This window comes from Scyliorhinus canicula, chromosome 16 (genome assembly GCF_902713615.1).
Source record: "Scyliorhinus canicula chromosome 16, sScyCan1.1, whole genome shotgun sequence".
Classification (NCBI taxonomy): Eukaryota; Metazoa; Chordata; class Chondrichthyes; order Carcharhiniformes; family Scyliorhinidae; genus Scyliorhinus; species Scyliorhinus canicula.
Genome location: NC_052161.1, coordinates 128830358 through 128851724, shown reverse-complemented (window position 1 = coordinate 128851724; position 21367 = coordinate 128830358). Strand labels below are relative to the sequence as shown.

Sequence of the window (21367 nt, the reverse complement as noted above, 5' to 3'; positions counted from 1 at the left end):
AAGGCGCCGGGACCGGACGGATTCCCGGCGGACTTCTACAAAAAATTTGCGACAGCGCTGGCCCCGCACCTGCGGGAGATGTTCACAGACTCGCTAGCTAGGGGCACGTTGCCACCCACGTTAGCACAGGCCTCAATCTCGCTGATACCTAAGAAAGACAAAGACCCAACGGAATGTGGGTCATACAGACCCATATCTCTGCTGAATGCAGACGCCAAAATACTGGCCAAAATCCTAGCCAAAAGGCTAGAAGACTGTGTACCTGAGGTGGTCACAGAAGACCAGACGGGCTTTGTCAAAGGTAGACAGCTGACCGCGAACATCAGGCGCCTGCTGAACGTGATAATGACCCCCTCCGGGGAGAGAACACAAGAGGTTATCGTCTCCCTGGACGCAGAAAAGGCCTTCGACAGAGTCGAGTGGAAATACCTCATAGAGGTACTGGAGCGGTTCGGGCTTGGAACAGGGTTCACCGCTTGGGTAAAGCTCCTGTACAACGCTCCCATGGCGAGTGTACAGACCAACAATACCAACTCCCAATACTTCCAGCTGCACAGGGGCACCAGACAAGGATGCCCACTGTCCCCGCTGCTGTTCGCACTAGCAATTGAACCGCTAGCAATCGCGCTCAGGGCAGCAAAAAATTGGAGGGGGATCCGAAGGGGAGGTAGAGAGCACAGAGTCTCACTCTATGCGGATGATCTGCTCCTCTATATCTCGGACCCACAAAGCAGCATGGACGGAATCATCGCGCTCCTGAAAGAGTTTGGAGCCTTCTCGGGCTACAAACTCAACATGAGCAAAAGTGAGATCTTCCCAGTACACCCGCAAGGGGAGGGGGGGGGGGGGGGGGGGCAGCACTAAAGGGGCTGCCGTTCAAACAAGCCCGACATAAATTCCGCTACCTGGGGATCCAAATAGTCCATGACTGGAAAGGGATCCACAAATGGAACCTCACCAGCCTGACGGAGGAAGTTAAAAAGGACCTGCAAAAATGGAACACACTCCCGTTCTCCCTCGCGGGGAGAGTTCAGACGATCAAAATGAACGTACTGCCCAGGTTCCTCTTCCTGTTTAGATCCATTCCGATCTACATCCCCAAGGCCTTTTTCAAAGCGCTGGACAAACTCATCATGGCGTTCGTATGGGGGGTAAAAATGCTAGGATCCCAAAGAAGGTCTTACAAAAAACAAAAACCAGGGGAGGGTTAGCCCTCCCGAATCTACAATTCTACCACTGGGCAGCAACAGCCGAGCGAGTAAGGGGATGGATCCAGGAGCCAGAAGCTGAGTGGGTGCGTGCGGAGGAGGCCTCCTGCATGGGAACCTCCCTCCGGGCCCTCGCCACGGCAGCACTCCCATCCCCACCCAAAAAACACTCCAGCAGCCCAGTGGTGACAGCCACCCTCCAATCCTGGAACCAACTGCGGCAGCAACTTGGCCTGACCAAAATGTCGAACAGGGCTCCCATCTGCAACAACCATAGGTTCAAACCAGCACTGACTGACGCCACCTTCAAAAGGTGGAGGCAGGACGGGGGGACACTGACAGTCAGGGACCTATACACGGACGACAGGATCGCAACACTGGACGAACTGACAGAGAAATTTCAGCTAGCTGGGGGGAACGAGCTACGGTACCTGCAGCTCAAAAACTTCCTACGAAAGGAGACAAGGACGTACCCACAACCGCCACGACAGACACTACTGGAAGACCTACTGGACGCAAGTATCCTAGAGAAAGGGAACTGTAGTGACATGTATGACCGACTGGTAGATAGGGACGACACCGTACTGGACGCAACAAGGAGGAAATGGGAGGACGACCTGGGGATGGAGATCGGGTGGGGACTCTGGAGCGAAGCACTGCATAGGGTCAACTCCACCTCCACGTGCGCAAGGCTCAGCCTGACGCAACTAAAAGTGGTACATAGAGCCCACTTAACAAGAACCCGTATGAGTAGGTTCTTCCCGGAGGTGGAAGACAGATGTGAACGGTGCCAAAGAGGCCCGGCCAACCACGCCCACATGTTCTGGTCTTGCCCCAGACTCGTGGAGTACTGGACAGCCTTCTTCGAGGTTATGTCCAAAGTGGTGGGAGTGAGGGTGGAGCCATGCCCGATAGTGGCGGTCTTCGGGGTTTCAGAACAGCCAGATCTATTCCTGGGGAGGAGGGCGGACGCCCTTGCCTTTGCCTCCCTGATCGCCCGCCGTAGAATCCTGTTTGGCTGGCGGTCAGCAGCACCGCCCAGAGCTGCGGACTGGCTGTCCGACCTCTCGGAATCTCTCCAAATGGAGAAAATCAAATTTGCCATCCGAGGGTCGGACGACGGCTTCCACAGAACGTGGGAGCCATTCATGCAACTGTTCCGGGACCTATTTGTGGCCAATGTACAAGAGGAAGAATAGTCGGGGGAAGGTAGCGGGAGGGGGGGGGGGGCTACAGGTTCGTTACGGGGGTTCGATGGCTAGCTAAGGCCCAAAACCAAACTAAATAAACATGTTGAGGGGGGGGGGGGGGGGGCGCAGTTACTACTATGAAGATGCTTACCTGTAAATATGTATGTTAATTTTTGCGTGTTTGTTTTTTTTTTTTCTCTCTCTCCTAACAATTTGTAATTTGTTCAATATAAAATATGAAAACTGAATAAAAACATTTATAAAAAAAAAAAGGGTTAGAACATAGAACATTAGAACATAGAACATTACAGCGCAGTACGGGCCCTTCGGCCCTCGATGTTGCGCCGACCCGTGAAACCATCTGATCCTATCTGACCTACACTATTCCATTTTCATCCATATGTCTATCCAGTGACCACTTAAATGCCCTTAAATTTGGCGAGTCTACTACTGTTGTAGGCAGGGCGTTCCACACCCCTACTACTCTCTGAGTAAAGAAACTGCATCTGACATCTGTCTTATATCTACCACCCCTCAATTTAAAGCTATGTCCCCTCGTGTTGGTCATCGCCATCCGAGGGTTGACAAGGGTATTCCAGTGATCAGCCCAGGCACAAGACCCAGTGCCCTTTGAGCATGTGATGCCCCATCAGTTGTGAATCAGATATGTTGTCCAACTTTGATGAGGGCTTGTGTCACCTGGATTTGCAGCAACCTGTGACACTCCACCGAGGCCTACACTGACAAGGACACATCGCTCAGCCAGCGATGATGTTTTGACTTACAGAATGCAAGGAGGATCATATTTGGCCCCTCCAATGCAAACTAGAGAATTGGAGATTTGAAGATGACAGTAGGCTATTACTGATCAAGTTGCAAATGTGGAGTCTTACTTCTTGGAGAAAAGACATTCCTTGGACACTTAATAACATTTAAAGGGAGCACTGTTTTTGCAAAAAGAAAAAATAGTGTTTGGAAAACATTGTTACATTTGAAAATGAAAATACATTTGCTTACGTACACCCAACAAGACTAAAATGATTGTACATTAGCATGTTGCATCATAGTCATGAAAATAATGCCTGGCTTCTTGTGTTCTTTTACAAACCAAAAACTGCTTGCTCGGAAAGAATGGAAGGGGCTGTTTAGCACACTGGGCTAAATCGCTGGCTTTGAATGCAGACCAGGCAGGCCAGCAGCACGGTTCGATTCCCGTGACAGCCTCCCCGAACAGGCGCCAGAATGTGGCGACTAGGGGCTTTTCACAGTAACTTCATTTGAAGCCTATTCGTGACAATAAGCGATTTTCATTTCATTTCAAGATAGAGCGCTTCTTCTTTGTTAATGATCCCCATTTTGCTTTAACTATTTTCTTTCTCTTTTAGCTTCCTTGTACATACTTGTTGACTCTTGCCCAGATAGAGGATAGGTGCCTAATGTTCAATGACTGGCAGACTGTCTCATCTCTGTTTTTCATTCCCCTACCTGTAGTTCTTCAACTACTTCAACACCAACTTTGTAAGAATGGGCTTTTCACAAAGTATTGTGGCATAAGCACGCTTAAAATTGCCAATGAAGCAAGAGGTGAGATTAAAAAGAGAATAGTGCAAAGCTTGCTTTTGTCGCACTTTAACATAACAAACCATCCCATGGTGCTTTACAGTTGTCGCTGAGCAAAAACAGGAGTAAAAACAATGTTGGCATTCGATGGAAAGACCAAAAGATAAAGTAATGGACAGCTAAGATAGAGGAGAAAGAAAGATGGAAAGGCATACCAACGAAACAATAAAATTTGGTCCAAGATGAGATTAAAATATTTGGGTCTTTCCAAAGCCAAGAGCTTTCAGATCATCAGAAACCCAAAATACTGAGGTTTGTCTGTTAGTTGCAAAGTTCCGTCTCTGCTGATGGAATGCAGCCACATGTAAGGAGCCAGTACATATTCCAAATGAGACAGGCACACTTCATCTTATTCAATGTGTGTGCATGTCAGGACCTGGTAAAACAGAGTTGTTTCTTTTTTGAAAATTACAGCAAGTCCTAACTTTCCCAAAATGAGGAGCCAATGCTTTCTGAGACTAGATCAGAGCAAAAATATGTTGAAACCTTTCAAGGAACAAGTAGAGCCTTAACAAAGCTAGTCTGGGGGGTCTGGGCATTCAATCTTCAGAGCCTCAAGGATATCCAGGTGTTGAAGGAATTAAGTATTTTAAGAGTCTCAACAACCTAGAAGCATGTCTGATACAATCCATTAAAATTGCCAGGTCTTCCTGACAGGTAGTGTCAATGAATTGTTTATCAAAGCCACAAAGATAATGAGACGTTTCGAACACAAGGAGGGTATTCCCATCCTTGTCACTCGCCAGCTGTGGCCTGTAAACTGTGAAAAACAAGTTCTCACTAAAAAGATTGCCTTGTCCAGCCTCCTGGCACACTTCTGTGGGGATTTATTTGGCTTCTATTGTTGAATTGCAAAGGCAGTTGCATCTCATTGAAATAATAAATGTGGCTGCTGATTGCAGTCATGCAAGTTTCATGTGAAGATTTGCCACAACTACCCATTAAAAGGTGATGCTGTTAGAATTAAAAATGGTGATCGCCTCGATAATGAGCAAGGTTAGCTCGTTAACTGATTGATGTGCCAGTCATCGATAATTTAGTCATTGCTTACTGTGTCACACCTAATGCTGTTCAATTTCTGGAATAGTCTATGTTTCCCACTGCTGTGGCCGTGCCTTTCGTCTGACACTTGAATTTTCTTTAAAATTTCTAACACTGTACTTTCCCTCCTGTTCAATAGTCTTCGTAAAACTTAAATCTTCAGACATACTTTCTGGTATCTCTGCTTTTTTGTCTTTCAGTTTTTGTACCCTATTTTGAATGTATACTTTCTGAAAAGTGCTTTAAATACAACATGTCATAGATGTGCCTGTCTTTCTGCATGTTTGCATCTGTCTCTTTCTCTGTTTGTGGCGGCATTACTGTTTCTGTGTCTACTTCATGGAACACTAGAAGTTTACAGCAGAGAAAGAGGTCATTCATTCTGACATGTCAGCTCCAGCAATCCAAAATGAATCCCACTGCTCTGCATTCTCCCCAATCCTGTATCTCTATGGGGTTCAAATGTTTATAGTAAAAGGCGAAATGGCTTCTCAGGGTGTGATGTACCAGTCTCCTCCTCCATTTTCCATTTTCCAGCAGCACGTTATGTCGAGAGGTTTCTCTGGACCTCTCATTTTAACATTTGGCTAACAGCTATTTTGAATACCAAAGAAAATAGTCATTTCCAATAAATTCTATAAAAACCCTAAGGAATTTCAAAAAATTCTGTAATTTCTTTCCTGGCAGGGGCGGCACGGCAGCACAGTAGTCAGCACTGCTGCCTCACTGTGCCATAGACCTGGGTTCAATTTCAACCTCATTTGATTGTGTGGAGTTTGCTCTTTCTCCCGTGTCTGCATGGGTTTCCTCCGGGTGCTCCGGTTTCCTCCCACAGGTTAGGTGGGGTTTCAGGGATAGAGTGGGGGATGTGGGCCTGGGTGGAGAGCGCTTTCATGGGATTGGTGGGCCGATTGACTCAATGGGTTCCTCACAGTAGGGTTTCTACAAATTCTCATGTGTCTCCTCAATTGTATGGTTTTCCAACTGACTTTATTCTGATAGATCAAAGCTATACACACTATTGCTTTAATTTATTTCCTATAATAAGATGCTCAAACTGCACAGTCGTCTTAACTGTGACCCAACCAATGTTTTGCATTAATTCAAAATTATTAGTTTATGCTGCAGTTTATAAAACCCAAGATTCAATTGACTATTTTGATTGCTTTTCCTAGCTGCACTTTTAGAGAATTATGCATATGAATTTCTCAGCTTTTCATCAATCTACACTTTAATTTCTTGACTTAACCATTAAATATATGTTCCTATTCTTCCAAAAATATGATACTTCATATTTTGTATGCTTAAAGGTGTATGGTAAACTAGAATAATTCAAAAGTACTTTGTATTGGTGTCTATTAAGGAAGTGAATGCTAATAAAATATTGCTGGAAGCACAGCTGGTACAGTTAAATGATGCAGCGGGAATCGAACGGTAGGATGTTCTAGATGGTCTTGGCTGGAAGACGATAGAGTTTAATGTTCCCCAAGGTTCGGTGCTGGAAACACTCGTTTTATTTTCTTATATAAAAATGACTTGGAGGTTGAAGCAGAATATAATTTCACAATTTGTCAGTGATATCAAACCTGGAAGTGTGGCATTGGGAATAATACAAATTAACTGCAACATGACATAGACAGGCTAGCAGAATGGGCAGACAAGTGGCCGATGGAATTTAATAATTGTTGTCCATGTGCAGAGAGCCTTAAAATGTGACAGCACATGTTGAGAAAGTATCAAGCAAAGCATTTGGGATTTTGCGCTTCATAAATAGAGATATTGAGTACAAAAGCAGGAACGTTCTACTGAACCTTTATGTAGATCTGGTTAGACCTCAACTAGATTATTGCGTACAGTTCTGTTCACACTTTAGGAAGGTGCTTGACAGAATCATGAAGCAATATCCCAGAACTGTTTCAGGGAAGGGATGGAATTTTTTTGGAGGTGGGATGGGCCTCGGGAGCCAGCTGGAGAGTTGCCGAATGCCCACATCGTCTCTTTTCAGGAAAGCCTGCCACATCATGTTCCATTCAGGCACAGGCCAATGGCGGGCTTTCTCTGGGATCAAGGACGCCAGGAGGCAGAAGTTCCACATACTGGGAGTTGCCAGCCAATCCGATGCCAGCAGCTGTATTGAATGACAGCACCACCAGCGAGGTATTGGCTGCTGCCTATATGGCACAGACCTGAGAATGGGTGACACATACCTGCTCATTGCTGAATCACAGGCCAGATGTGAGTGATAATGGGAGGGGTATCAGTAGCATGTCCAGCAGGGTGACTCTCAGCAAAACTACCCCCCCCCCCTTTACGATGCTGGGCTCCTTGATGAGGCACTGAGTGACTTCAAATGAAGAATGCCCCCTCACCATGCACGGTTGCTGTTGTGCTCCTCATGATGAATTTGTGGCTTGCATTAACTGCTACTTAATAGCCCCAATTGGAGGTGGCGCAGGAAGACCATCCATGGGCCTTCCTTCCACAGACTTAATCGGGGCAGAGGCGGAAAGTTGACAAGGTCCCCAACCATCACACTCCTGCCTGATAAAATGCTCCTCATCATCAAATTCGCCACAGATGGGATGACGCGAGGTTCTGCCTGAGGAATTTAGCTATAAGGTTAGGTTGAAGAAGCAGTGTTGTTATCCTTGGAGTGTAGGAGATTGAGGGGAGATTCTTTTTAGAGGTGTAATAATAATAATCTTTATTAGTGTCACAAGTAGGCTTACATTAACACTGCAATGTATTAGATTATGACAGGTCTAGATTATGACAGGTTAAGATATTGTAGACAATTTGTAGACGTTGACATAGTCCAACTGTGTTGAAATTTGGGTCTTGTATGATAATACCACCTTGGTAGTCTGTCTGGGACAATGAGGAAAAGTGAACAACTCTTATTAATAAGGCCCAAAATCTTTACAAATAATGAATGAAAGGCCTATGGGATGTATGTCATTTGCACAAGGGATGTCTGTGTCTGCATAAAGTTGGGAAAGTATCAAGAGCCAACTTGTTTAATATTGTTCACTTCAATTCTATCAGGTAATTGAAACACCTCAAAACACTTCACATCATGAATTACTGTCAGATCAATGTGCCAGCAACATCCCACAAACCAAAATGAGATGAATGATTGGTTGAAGGAAGAATGTTTGACCAGGAGAGCTCCCTGTTCTCTTTCAATAGTGCACTGGAATTTCTAACATCTACTTTAAAGAGAACAGACAGATGCGGTCTGGGATTACTACCTCGCCCAAAGGTCAAGTTGTGCAATTAAAGATGCAGTAATTGCATCAACATATGCAGCAGTATATTATTCTGAAAATTAAATCTTGCATGAACATTAATTGGTTATATTTTGTACACCTACTGAGTTGCCACTTTTTCAACCCACCACATATCTAACATTCCACATCAGCCTCCTCTGTTGACAGATTGAAATTGGGGGGAAAAAGGAAGACTTGTATTTTTATTGTGCTTTTCACAACCACAGGATGATTCAGAGTTTACAGCGAATGAAGTACTGTTGCAATATAGTCACTGTTGTGATGTTCACACATCACTACCACTAACAGCAATGTGATAATGACCAGAAAACCTGATTTTTTTAATTTAGTAATGTTGATTGAGGAATAAGCATTGGGCAGGACGCAAGGGCTAACTCCCCTAATCATCTTCAAAATAAATCTATAGGCTGTTTTATGACCGTCTGAGAAAACAGACTGGATCTCGGCTTGATATTTCATCCAAAATATTGCACTTCCTGATGCACGGTCAATTGCACAAAGACGAGAGTTGAATACAACTGAGGCTTTGTTGCTCTAAGATGTGCGGCGTCCCACAGCAGCTGGCGAAATGACTGTTACACGGAGGACACACATATTTATACTCCGCCAACTGGGCGCAGCCAGCAGGCAGGGACTACCGTCATATCTGTAGTACAGGTCCTACCATACATCACCTAATGTAGGTACAACAGTGGTTTGCCACACTTCCAACAGTGCAGTACTCTCTTCGAAGTGCACTGGAATGTCATCCTAGATTTTTGCCATCACATCACTGGAGTCAGACTTGACCCCACAGAAAGCTACCAACTGGCTGGGGGAATTCATCATGGATTCTCTCCCCCCCCCCCCCCCCCCCCCACCCCCATCTCGTTCCATGAGCGTGTTGACTTCCAGTTAATAAAAATTTAGAATAAAGGTGGGGAGGTACACACTTCCTCATTCAATATTCTCATGCACTTTCCAGCAGGGCCACTGGACTATGATCAAGATCAAGGAGCCCATCTACAGCCCAGAGCAACAAGACCAATTCTAGCACCCCACACATCAGATCAGCTAACCCAGCACGATGGCATCACTTTGCTCGCAGGTCTCCTGTGTGGGGAGTTTACATATCCAGGTCTCCGAATGGCAGGCTGTGATTAAAAGCCATCTGCGATTTTTAGCTTTCAAATGCTGTCATTTAATTCCATTAATCTGCATGTCTATACAAATGCTGTTGAAAAGTCAGGAAACAATATGCTCCAGGTGAAGTTCTGGGTCCTTCACAGGAGGACATGCTGAAGCATGCCAGTAATAATGTGGAGACCTCCATGCATACGTCTGTTCTACCCATGAGTGAAAATAGAATATGAGGGTTTGATTTCAAAGTGGAGCAAACTGTTTGGATTTCAAAGACCAGTGGCAGGCCACAAAAAAAATGGATTTTCTCCATGAGACATGACCAAACTTGTTTGATGTAGTTCAAAGTTACAGTAAAATAATTTTGCATTGAGTATATTTGGAATCCTTGTCTACAGTATTGCATTGTTTTTAATACTTTAAATTATCTTGTGAAAGATGCTCAGCTGAATTGAAATTTAGACTCTTAAGTTCAACTCCCTGATACTGATTCAGTTTGTAAGATGTTGAATTGTCCTCAGCCATTCAGAGTAGAATTTCTGATTTTGATCACTATCCTTGAAGCAAGGTCACCTTTGTGGGATACCAGAGATTGGCTCACACCCCCTGCATTGTATCCCAGCGAGTAAGTAAGGAGAATCATGACAACGAAGGAAATTTAGTCCCGCCATATAAACATTGAAAGTCAGCACAAAGGAAACTTTACAATTAAGTTTTTTTTTAGATTTATCTTTGTTTCACTCTTTTCTGATTCTGCAATTCCACCACTTATAATAAGGAAGCAATAAAATCCTGAATAAAACGGTATTTTCTTGACAGGATGTAAATAAATAAAAAGAAACTTATCAGATGGGTTCGTTCAATTTTTCTTCTACAAACTTTTTGTATTAAAGGTGTATTCACCGAGTGAATGTTAAACCATCGGGGGTGGGGATTTAAGTGTTTACATACAGATTACCAAGTGTTTACTAAATCAGTATTAATCATATATGTCGCAGTGATCATGGGAAGCTGTCTTTCAGGATACTGGGTATGATTTGGTGGGGATTACTGAAACATGGATGCAGGAGGACCAGGACTGGGAGTTGAATGTCCAAGGGTACTCAATATTCAGACAGCACAGACAGGATGGAACAGGAGGTGGAGTTGCTTTATTGGTTCAAGGTGGCATCAAAGCTGTATATTGACACTAAGCGCCAAAATGTAGAATTGACCTGGGTGGAAATAAAAAAACAAGGGAAAAAACACCTTGGTAGGATAATTTACAGGCCCCTGAGCAATACTTCCAAAGTGGGGCTTTGTATGAACCAAGGAATAATGAGGGATTGTGAGAAGGGTAATCTTGGGTGACTTTAACCTGCATATTAACTGGATTAATCAAATTGGCAAGGGTAGCTTCAAGGGATATTTCATAGTGAATGAGGGATTGTTTCTTAGAGCAAAATGTATGAAGCCAACCACGGGGCAAGCTATTTTAGATTTAGTATTATGTAACGAAGAAGGGCTGATCAATACTCATGTCATTAAGGGTTCTCTTTGGAGTGATCACAGCATGCTAGAATTTCAATTTCAGATTGAGTGCCATCCTAGAGTTTTAGTTCTGGGCAGAGGTAATTATTATTATTTTTTTTTTTTAATTTAGATTAGCCAATTACTTTTTCCAATTAAGGGGCAATTTAGCGTGGCCAATCCACCTACTCTGCACATTTTTGGGTTGTGGGGGCGAAACCCACGCAGACACGGGGAGAACGTGCAAACTCCACACAGACAGTGACCCAGAGCCGGGATCGAACCTGGGACCTCAGCGCCGTGAGGCGGTTGTGCTAACCACTAGGCCACCGTGCTGCCCTTGCAGAGGTAATTATACAGGCCCAAGTTGACTGGGCACAGATAGCTTGGGGGCAGGACAGCTAAGGAACAACGGCGGACATTCAGGGAGATATTAAATACCACTTAATTAAAGTTTATTCTTGAGAGAAAGAGGAATTGTAAAAAGGAGAAAAATATCCAATTGCTAAAAAATGAAGACAAAGAGGACATGAAGGCAAAACTAGGGCGTACCAAACCGCAAAAGTTGCTGGTAAGCTGGAGGATTGGAAGAACTTTGAGCTTCAGCCAACGGCTACTAAAAATAAAATCAAAAGAGCTAAGATGATCTATGAAAGGAAACCAGCAGAAGACATGAACAGTGATACCAAAAGCTTCTATAAGTATATAAAGCGGAAGAGAAAAGCTAAAGTAAATATTGGCACTTTAGAGGAAGGTACTGGTGAAGTAATAATGGGGAACACAGAGATGGCGGAGGCACGGGAAGTGGGATCTGGGTGTCTTTGTTCATGAATCGCAGAAAGTCGGTATGCAAGTATAGCATGTAATAAAAAGGCAAATGTAATTTTAGTGTTTATTGCAAAGGACTGGAGTATAAAAGTAGAGAAGTGTTGTAATTGTACAGGGTGTTGGTGAGACTACACCTGGAGTATTGTAGTCAGTTTTGGCCTCCTTATTTGAGGAAGGATGTGGTGGCATTGGAGGCAGTTCAGAGGAGGTTCGCCAGATTGATTCCGGGGATGATGTATGAGGAGAGATCGAACAGTTTGAGTTTATACTCGCTGGGGTTAGGGCAGCATGGTGGCGCAGTGGGTTAGCCCTGCTGCCTCACGGAGCCGAGGTCCCAGGTTCGATCCCAGCTCTGGGTCACTGTCTGTGTGGAGTTTGCACATTCTTCCCCGTGTTTGCGTGGGTTTCATCCCCCACAACTCAAAGATGTGCAAAAGGGTAGGTGGATTGGCCATGCTAAATTGCCCCTTAATTGGAAAAAACTGAATTGGGTACTCTAAATTTATTTTAAAAAGTACTCGCTGGAGTTTAGAAGAATCCGAGGGGATCTGATCGCTGTATATAAAATACTAAGAGGGATTGATGAAGTAAACGTAGATCAAATGTTCCTCCTTGTGGGGCAATCTGGAACAAGATCACAGATATAGGTTGAGAGGTGGTAGATTTGAAACTGAGATGAGGAGAAACTACTTCTCGCAGAGGGTGGTGAATTTGTGGAACTCACTGCCAATAGTGTGGTGAAGTCTGAATCTTTAAATGTTTCAAGAAGGAGATAGATATATTTCTGATTTTTAAAAAAAGGGTTAAAATGAATTGGGGAACAGGCAGGGAGGTTGATTTCAGAACAGGAAGCGATCAACCATGGTCTGATTGAATGACGGCGCAGGCTCGAAGAGCTTAATTGAGCCTACTTCAGCTCCTAATTCCTTTATTCCTACGTTTCAGAAGCCTTTAAGATACACGGATAAATATTACAATTGGCCTAGTTCCCATCTAACTTCTTCACCCATTTGGACCAGATTCCTTTCCATATTGTTTTTACCTTGATACTAACCTGGGTCTTGATAGAATAGCACAAAGTAGGCCTGGGGTCTGAGAGCTGAGATTTCCTTGGTTGTGTGATACTCGGTCCTCTCCTTATAGACCTATGATGGTTGTCTGTTCTGCCCTGGGCTTGGAAGGGAGTTTCATTACTTTGTGGGTGTCAGTGTAATTCCCCCAATACTCTCGGGGTTTTTTTATTCCTCTATTATTTCTGTTCTAAAGCTGTGGGTAAGATGCAATCCTGTGTGAGACTTTTTCCCACTTGCTGCAAACGGATCTTCTATTCAAGGGAGGAACACATTTGGGGATTTTCTCCCCAACTCATCCCGCCTTATTTGTTCCTATGTTGGCATTGACTTCTGTCTTGTGCTGTACCTGTTTTACAATGATACCTGTGGCTATATTTTCCTTTTCCTTTGTTTTGATGATCCAGATACACAAGTCTAAATCCCAGGTGACAGCTGGAGAATTTGAGGGCTTGTGGTAAATTTGTTGCAACAGCCTGACAGAATTGCAAAGTGGTTAGCGCTGTTGCTTCACAGTGCCAGGGTCCCAGGTTCGATTCCCGGCTTGGGTCACTGTGCGGAGTCTACACGTTCTCCCCTGTCTGCGTGGGTTTCCTCTGGGTGCTCCGGTTTCCTCCCACAAGTCCCAAAAGATGTACTGTTAGGTAATTTGGACATTCTGAATTCTCCCTCCGTGTACCCGAACAGGCGCCGGAATGTGGCGACTGGGGGATTTTCACAGTAACTTCATTGCAGTGTTAATGTAAGCCTATTTGTGACAATAAAGATTATTATTATTATGATAATCCAAACTCTTCCATCACCATCCCTGGGTATGCACTATTCCACTAACTGGGCAGAGCCACCAGAAAATGTGACCCTGGAAGTCCTCAACATTGACTCTGGATCCCTTGAGTTCATGATAAACACTAAGGGCAGTAAAGTGTAGAGAATATATTCTGGATGGGGGACTTCAATGCATCACCAAGAGTAGCACCACAATTAACAGAGCAGGTAGAGTCATGAAGAACATTGCTGGGCAGCACACTGATGCAGTGGGTTAGCCCTGCTGCCTCACGGCGCTGAGGTCCCAGGTTCGATCCTGGCTCTGGCTCACTGTCCGTGTGGAGTTTGCACATTCTCCCCGTGTTTGCATGGGTTTCGCCCCCACAACCCAAAGATCTGCAGGCTAGGTGGATTAGCCAGGCTAATTTGCCCCTTAATTGGAAAAAAGGAATTGGGTACTCTAAATTTATATATTTTTTAAATTAAGAACATTGCTGTCATACTAGGCATGCAGCAGGTGGTGAAGGAACCAACTTGACTTCTTGAGGGAAATGTCTATTTGACCTCCTTCTCACTAGTCGACCTGTTGCCATCGATAGGAATGATGACTGCAAAGTCCTTGTAAAGACAAAGGTTTGTCCTCACTCCGAGCACACCCTCCATTGTGTTATGCGTCGTTATCATCAAGCTAACTGGGATAGACTAGGAACAGATCAAGCAGCTCAAAACTGGGCAACCATGAAGAACTGCAGGCCATCAACAGGAGCAGAATTATACTCCATCGCAATCAATAATCTCGTGCCCCTCACTGCAACATTACCATCAAACCAGGGGACCAACTCTGGTTAACTGAGTGTGGAAGAGCACCAGACACCTGTAGAAATGTGAAGCCAATCTGGTGAAGTCCCAACAGAGGATGAAATGCATGCTAATCAGTGGAAGTAGTGTGACAGAACTAAGCGACAACCAATGGATCATATCAAAGGACAGAAATCCTCCAGATTGAACAATTAATGGTGGTAGGACATTAAATAAATAATAGAGAAGGAGGCTTCATGAAGTAAAGCTGAAGCATTTGCAATCATCTTCAGCCAAAAGTGCTGAGGTCAGTTTCCTCCTGAAGTCCCCATCATCACAGGTGCCAGTCTTCAAATTCAATTCACTTTGCATGATGGTAACAAATGGCTGAGTTCACTGGATGCAGCAAAGTCCCAACAATCTCCTGGCTGTAGTACTTAAAACATCTGCTCAAGACGTAGCAAGGCCCCTGACCAAGCTGTTCCATGACAGATACAACACTGATATCTGCTTGACAATGTGGAAAACTATTCAGGCCTGTCCTGTCAAAAGAATAGCGAGCCAAATCTAATGCGACCAATTATTCTGCTATCGGCTTACTTTCAATTATCAGCAAAGTGATGCAAGGGTTCTCGTCAATGATATCAAGACACTCATCAATAACCATTCATGGGATGCAGGTTTGTGTGATGGACTGGGCTGTGTTCACGACTCTCTGAAGTTTTGTGCGGTCTTGGGCCGAGCAGTTGCCATACCAGGCTGTGATGCAGCCAGGTAAGATGCTTTCTATAGTGCACTTGTAAAAGTTGGTAAGAGTTAATGTGGACATGCCGAATTTCCTTAGTTTCCTGAGGAAGTATAGGTGCTGTTGTGCTTTCTTGGTGGTAGCGTCGATGTGGGTGGACCAGGACAGATTTTTGGAGATGTGTACCCCTAGGAATTTGAAACTGCTCACCATCTCCACCTCGGCCCCGTTGATGCTGACAGGGGTGTGTACAGCACTTTGCTTGGGGTTGGGGAGTGGGCCTAGGGTAAGGTGCTCTTTCAGAGGGTCGGTGTTGAATCGATGGGCCGAATGGCCTCCTTCTGCCCTGTAGGGATTCTATGGGATTCTAAGAAAGATTCTACACACGTCTCCTTCACATTCAACTGCATTACCATTGTTAAATCCTCACCATCAACATTCTGGAGGTCATCATTGGCCAGAAAATGAACTGGGTTAGCCACATCAATACAATGACTAAGAGCAGGTCAGAGGCTCAGTACTCGATGAGCGAGTCGTTCAACTTCTGACTCCCCGAAACCTTTCTACCATCTACGTAGCCCAAGATGTGGGCGTTATGGAATACTCTCCACTTGCCTGGATGAAGGCAGCTCTAACAACCTTCAAACGGCTCATCACTCTACCACCACCATTCAACACATTCACTCCCACCACCACTGCTTCTCTTGAAAGATCAGCATCTTCCAAACCCGCAATCTCTACCAGCTAGAATGGTAAGGCCAGCAAGCAGATGGTAAGACCACCCTCTGTAAGTTCTCCTTCAAGTCAGATACCATCCTGACTTTAAAATATATCTCCATTCCTTCATTGTCTCTGGGTCAAGGTCCTGGAGGTCCCACTCTATCAACACACTGGGTGTATTTTCATCATCTGGCCGGGAGTAATTCAAGGAAGTGGCTCAATACCTCAAGGGTAATTAGGGATAGTCAATGATGTTCACAATCTGTGAATGAAAAAAATCAATATAAAGTTACAGTTAGCATCAGCTTCTCCAGTTGCATTACTTTGTAATGAGTTGGATGATTTACACATTTCTCTGTTCTTTTAGGAACCATATTCATCACAAACAGCTCACTTTTGTGCCTCCCACCTTCACATCCTGTAATCAAGGAAACTCTATGCTCCAACCAGCTCTAACTTATCTGATTGCTGCACATTTATCATCTTTGGATTCTGCAAGTACAGAAGGAGGCCATTCAGCCTTTCATGCCTGTAATGGCTCTTTCAATCTCTGCCACAGTACCACAACCTCCACCATAGGCAGGGCAAGGAGGCAGCCAGAGAAGGGCTCGAACCCCACGCTTTTGGCACCACTCTGATCCACGCCAACTGAATCAACTGGCCTCCCAAGGAGCCCAAGTTGCTGTGGATCATGCACTTTTATATGCACGTTGCGCTTGGAGCTATGGATAGTGATGGTAGAAGCTCCAATTTATTTCCACCACTTGTCTGACAATTAACCTCTTGCTCTTCCTGCCTGCCATTGAAGTATGTTGGAAGGATTTGCAAGTTGATACCTACTTGGTTGTGTTGCTAATGCACCTTCCTTGACCATCAAAGTCCTGGGGCTGGATTCTCCGACCCCCTGCCGGGTCGGAGAATCGCCGGGGGCCGGCGTGAATCCTGCCCCCGCCGTCTCCCGAAGTCTCCGGCACCGGAGATTCGGCGGGGGCGGGAATCGTGCCACACCGGTCGGCGCCCCCCCCCCCCCCCCCCCCCCCGGGCGATTCTCCGGCCTGCGATGGGCCGAAGTCCCGCTGCTGTAATGCCGGTCCCGCTGGCATGAATCAAACCACCTCCCTTACCAGCAGCACTGGCGGCGCGGGCGGGCTCCGGTGTCCTGGGGGGGGGGCGCGGGGCGATCTGACCCAGGGGGTGCCCCCATGGTGGCCTGGCCCGCGATCGGGGCCCACCGATCCGCGGGCGGGTCTGTGCCGTGGGGGCACTCTTTCCTTCCGCGTCGGCCATAGACTACGCGATGGCCGACGTGGAAGTGACCCCCTCCCCAGCGCATGTGTGGGGATGATGTCAGCAGCCGTTGACGCTCCAGCTCATGCGTGGTCTTCCACCGGCCGGCGAAGTCCCTTCGGCCCCGGCTGGCGTGGTGCCAAAGGCCTTCCACGCCAGCCGGCGGGACGGGAACCACTCCGGCGCCGGCCAAGCCCCTCAAGGTGAGGGCTTAGCCCCTAAAGGGGCGGGGGATTCCGCACCTTTGAGGCGGCCTGCGCCGGAGTGGTTCACGCCACTCCATCCTGCCAGGCCCCTCTCCGGGCAGGGGAGAATCCAGCCCCTGGAGTGAAACTTGAACCAGAGCTTCTAGCTCAAAGGCAAGGACGCTCCCCACGGCGCGCAAGACTTCCTAGCTTTATCTGTATAGCTGTAAAAAGTCAAACAGTATATACAAATCAAGGCAGTATGTAAGAGTTTAAAATGTGGACTGAATTAAATCTGTGCACCTTGACCCTCTGCTGTCTAACTCCACTTCACCGATGACTACTCTTGGTTTTGACTTACTATGGACTATTGAGATTGATCAAGAAATTCATGCGCCATTTAATTAATATTTTACTGTGTGTTATTTTATTTTCTAGTATTCTCCATTGCTGAAGAAACTTTACTGTCAAATTGCAAAGACATGTCCAATCCAGGTGAAACTGACCTCGCCACCACCTCCGGGCAGTGTGGTGCGGGCAATGCCAGTCTACAAGAAGGCTGAACATGTGACTGAAGTGGTGAAACGCTGTCCCAATCATGAGCTTGGCAGAGACTTCAATGATGGTGAGTGGATGTTACCAAAATGCAATGTAATTCCTCTCTCTATGTATCTGCTCAGTACCCATAGACAGTGGGTGGCGGAGGGTTGAACTTTTGTTCCTGATGTAGCACGATGGGACACCATTCAGAAAATGTAGACTCTAATTTTTCTACCATTCATTTTTTTTTTGGTCCTGAAAGCACTGGCCCATTATTCCACATTGACACTTTGGCTCTGTTTCAGGCACAGTTACTGATCTATCTCTCCCAGTGGGGAGTCGGTCTCAAAGGGATTGCAAATTGGAAAGTCAACATTGCACGCTCATTCTCTGACAAGTGCTCCCTTCAAGCACAGCTCAGCATAAAACACAGAACTGCTGAATTTATCCTTCTGCCTTAGTGTTGTGCACTCATTCACCTGGTCATTAGACAAGCTATTTTCTTTCACTCAGTTATCTCCATTTGAAACATAAAAAGACTGAAAGACTACAAGGGGGGAAAGAACCATTGGTTGAATATCCCATTAAAGTGGTAGTTCAGTATGTGTCATCTGAAAGCTTCTAGGAATTTGGTTAACTAAATTTTGCACAGCTACCCCCAGGAACAGGCAACCCACAAAACCATAAAAAATAAGAAGAGGAACGGGCCATTCTGCCCCTTGAGCCAGTTCCGCCACTCAATGGGATTGTGGCTGATCCAACATTCCTCACATCCACTTTCCTGCCCTTTGCCCATAACCCTTGATTCCCTTTCTGTTCAAGAATCTACCTATCTCAGTCTTAAATATACACAACTCTATCCCCACAGCTCTCCTTGGCAAGGAGTTTCAAAGACTCTCAACCCTATGAGAGAAGAAATTCCTCCTTATCTCAGTCTTAAATTGGCATCCCATATTCTGAGTCTCTGCCCTCTAGTCCTAGACTCTTCCATGAGGAGAAACATCCTTTTACCCTGTCAAGCCCTTTAAAGAATCCAATATGTTTCAATGAGACAACCTCTCATTCTCCTAAATTCCAATGAGTAGAGTCACAACCTGTTTAACCTTTGCTCATAAGACAATCCTTTCATACCGGGGATAATCCTAGTGAGCCTTCTCTGAGCTGCCTCCAATTAAATAATATCTCTCCTTTAATAAGGGGACCAAAACTGCTCTCAGTACTCCAGATGTGGTCTCATCAGCACCTTGTACAGTTGCAGCAAGACTTCCCTACCCTTATACCCTCCATTTGCCAACATTTTGCCCACTTACTTAACCTATCAATATCTCTTTGCAAACTGTTTGTATCCTTCTCACAACTTGCCTTTCCACCTATTGTTGTGACGTCTGCAAATTTGGCTACAGTACTTTCACTTCCTTCCTCCAAGTCATTAATATATGTTGTAAACAGTTGTGGTCCCAGCACTGATCCCTGTGGAACCCCACTGGTTACAGGTCATCAACTTGAAAAAAATCCCGTTATCCCCACTCGCTCTTTCCTGCCCATTAGCCAATTCTCTATCCATGCCAATATACTACCTCCGCCACAAAGGGCTCTTATCTTATGACTTAACCTTTTGTGAGGTACCTTGAAGAAAGCCTTCTGGAAATCCAAATACAGCACATCTACTGGTTCCCCTCTATCCACTCTGGTTCAAACTTCCTTGAAAAATTCTAATAGATTAGTCAGACACGATTTCTCTTTCATGAAGCCATGCTGACTCTGCTTGATTAGGTTATGATTTTCCAATGTGCTTCTATTATTTCCCTAATACCAATTACTAAGAATCTATCTCCATATATTGGACTTGGTGCCGTCCTCTCTAGTGAGTTTCAGGCATGGCTTGTGCCAGGTTTTTGCAACTACTTTAGTTTCTGGCGAGAATTTTGTGGATATACTCTAGTTTCTCACACAATGTGAGGGTCTGAAGTCGCAAAAATGACTCACTGAAATAATGATGAAAAGAATGGTACTTGCCTCAGATTGAAGTTGGCTTGAGACCAGGACTGTCTTCTCTGAGGAACAGCAGCATCAATACCCTTGGAGAAAAACCAGCTAATTCATTTCTTAATTGGTTGTTTATTTTATCATGTGTTTTCCAGTCAAGAAGTCTGACTATGAGGATGGGCTGGATCCTGTAAGCCATTCCACCTACACGGTATTACTAATCACAAACCCTGCCACCGCCCCCACACCCCCACACCCTTCACCACATGTTTCAAATGACAATGTCCACACTGCAAAGATCCTTGTAGTCAAAACCCTCCCTTTTCTACTTGTGATATAATCCTCTCACCTAGCACTCTCCACCCCACCCAGACTATGATGTAAACCAAGTTTACCTTAACGATCCATACTTGTTGTTGGGCTGTATTTATTCAAATTTCGCGCAGAAAATAACGCAAACTTGGTGGCGGAGATGAGAATAAAAAATAATGCAGAAACGACAACAGAGGGATTTGGTATTTTTCTCCCCAGCATCTATTTTTTCATCATCATTCTCAGCTGAGAGGGCAGTCTCCCTCACCTGTTCCAAAAGCAACTGCTCAAGAGATTGGGGATGGCTCGTCCTCTGATTTCCCTTCCTTACCAGTTGGGAAATGACTGGATGTTTTTGCCAGCAGCTCACATCAGCAGAATCAGACAGTTAGCATAGATGGGGTTGAACCTCTGGTATTCAATGTGCCAAAGTGTCTTAATTGCCCTATCCCCCATCAGTGGATATGGTATAGTTGCCAGGTTTCCCGAGTTCAATTATGTTGGCACTCAGAGGCTTTTCAAATGTGCACCAGTGAACTGATAAAGTGTAAAAATTAGCCAGTCAGTATGTAAATGCTTGTCATCAGGCACAGTGCCAAACCTCACACTAAAATATAGGCAATTTGCCATCTGCAAACATGCTCTGTAGAGAAGTTTCAACCAGTTCTGTGTCTCCCAACTGAAGATTTATTGGGCCCCCCGTAACAACCACCTGTCAGTAAGGCCTTGTTACAATTACCATCGAGATTATTCCTGCCAGTTAGATTGTGCTGAGCTTAGTAAACATCTGGAGTCGAAATAAGTCATCTTATATTTGTACAGCAGTTGTTTACTCAACTCAGCAAGATCTTTTTGGCAGCGATGTTATTATAGAAATGATCTCCAATCTCCCAGCCTCCCCATGCTTTTCCTCACCAGACAGTGTAGTTATGATGCTCCCTCTCTGTTGCTTAATTCCGACACGCATTGAGATTTCCAAACATAAGTGAAAAATTAATTGTCCTGATATGATCCTCGTTTAGATAACAAACTACCTTGGAATCGCAAGTTAGCTTACAGCCTGGTGTGCAACTGATGAGGAAGATTTCAGGCTCAGTCTTCGGTCTGTGCTGATCTTAACCTACAGTTGACCTCTGCCTCCTGATTAGTGATGG

At 45.1% G+C, this 21367-nt stretch overlaps 1 protein-coding gene across 4 annotated transcripts in view; it reads left to right on the top strand.

The window, feature by feature from the left end:
* The window catches only part of tp73 (tumor protein p73), a 240042-nt gene that overhangs the window by 196417 nt on the left and 22258 nt on the right, over positions 1-21367 (top strand). For all 4 annotated transcript variants that reach the window (XM_038821912.1, XM_038821910.1, XM_038821911.1 and 1 more), the window contains one exon: positions 17814-18000. In XM_038821912.1, coding sequence (XP_038677840.1) covers positions 17814-18000 — 187 coding nt within the window. The remainder of the gene's footprint in view (positions 1-17813; positions 18001-21367) is intronic.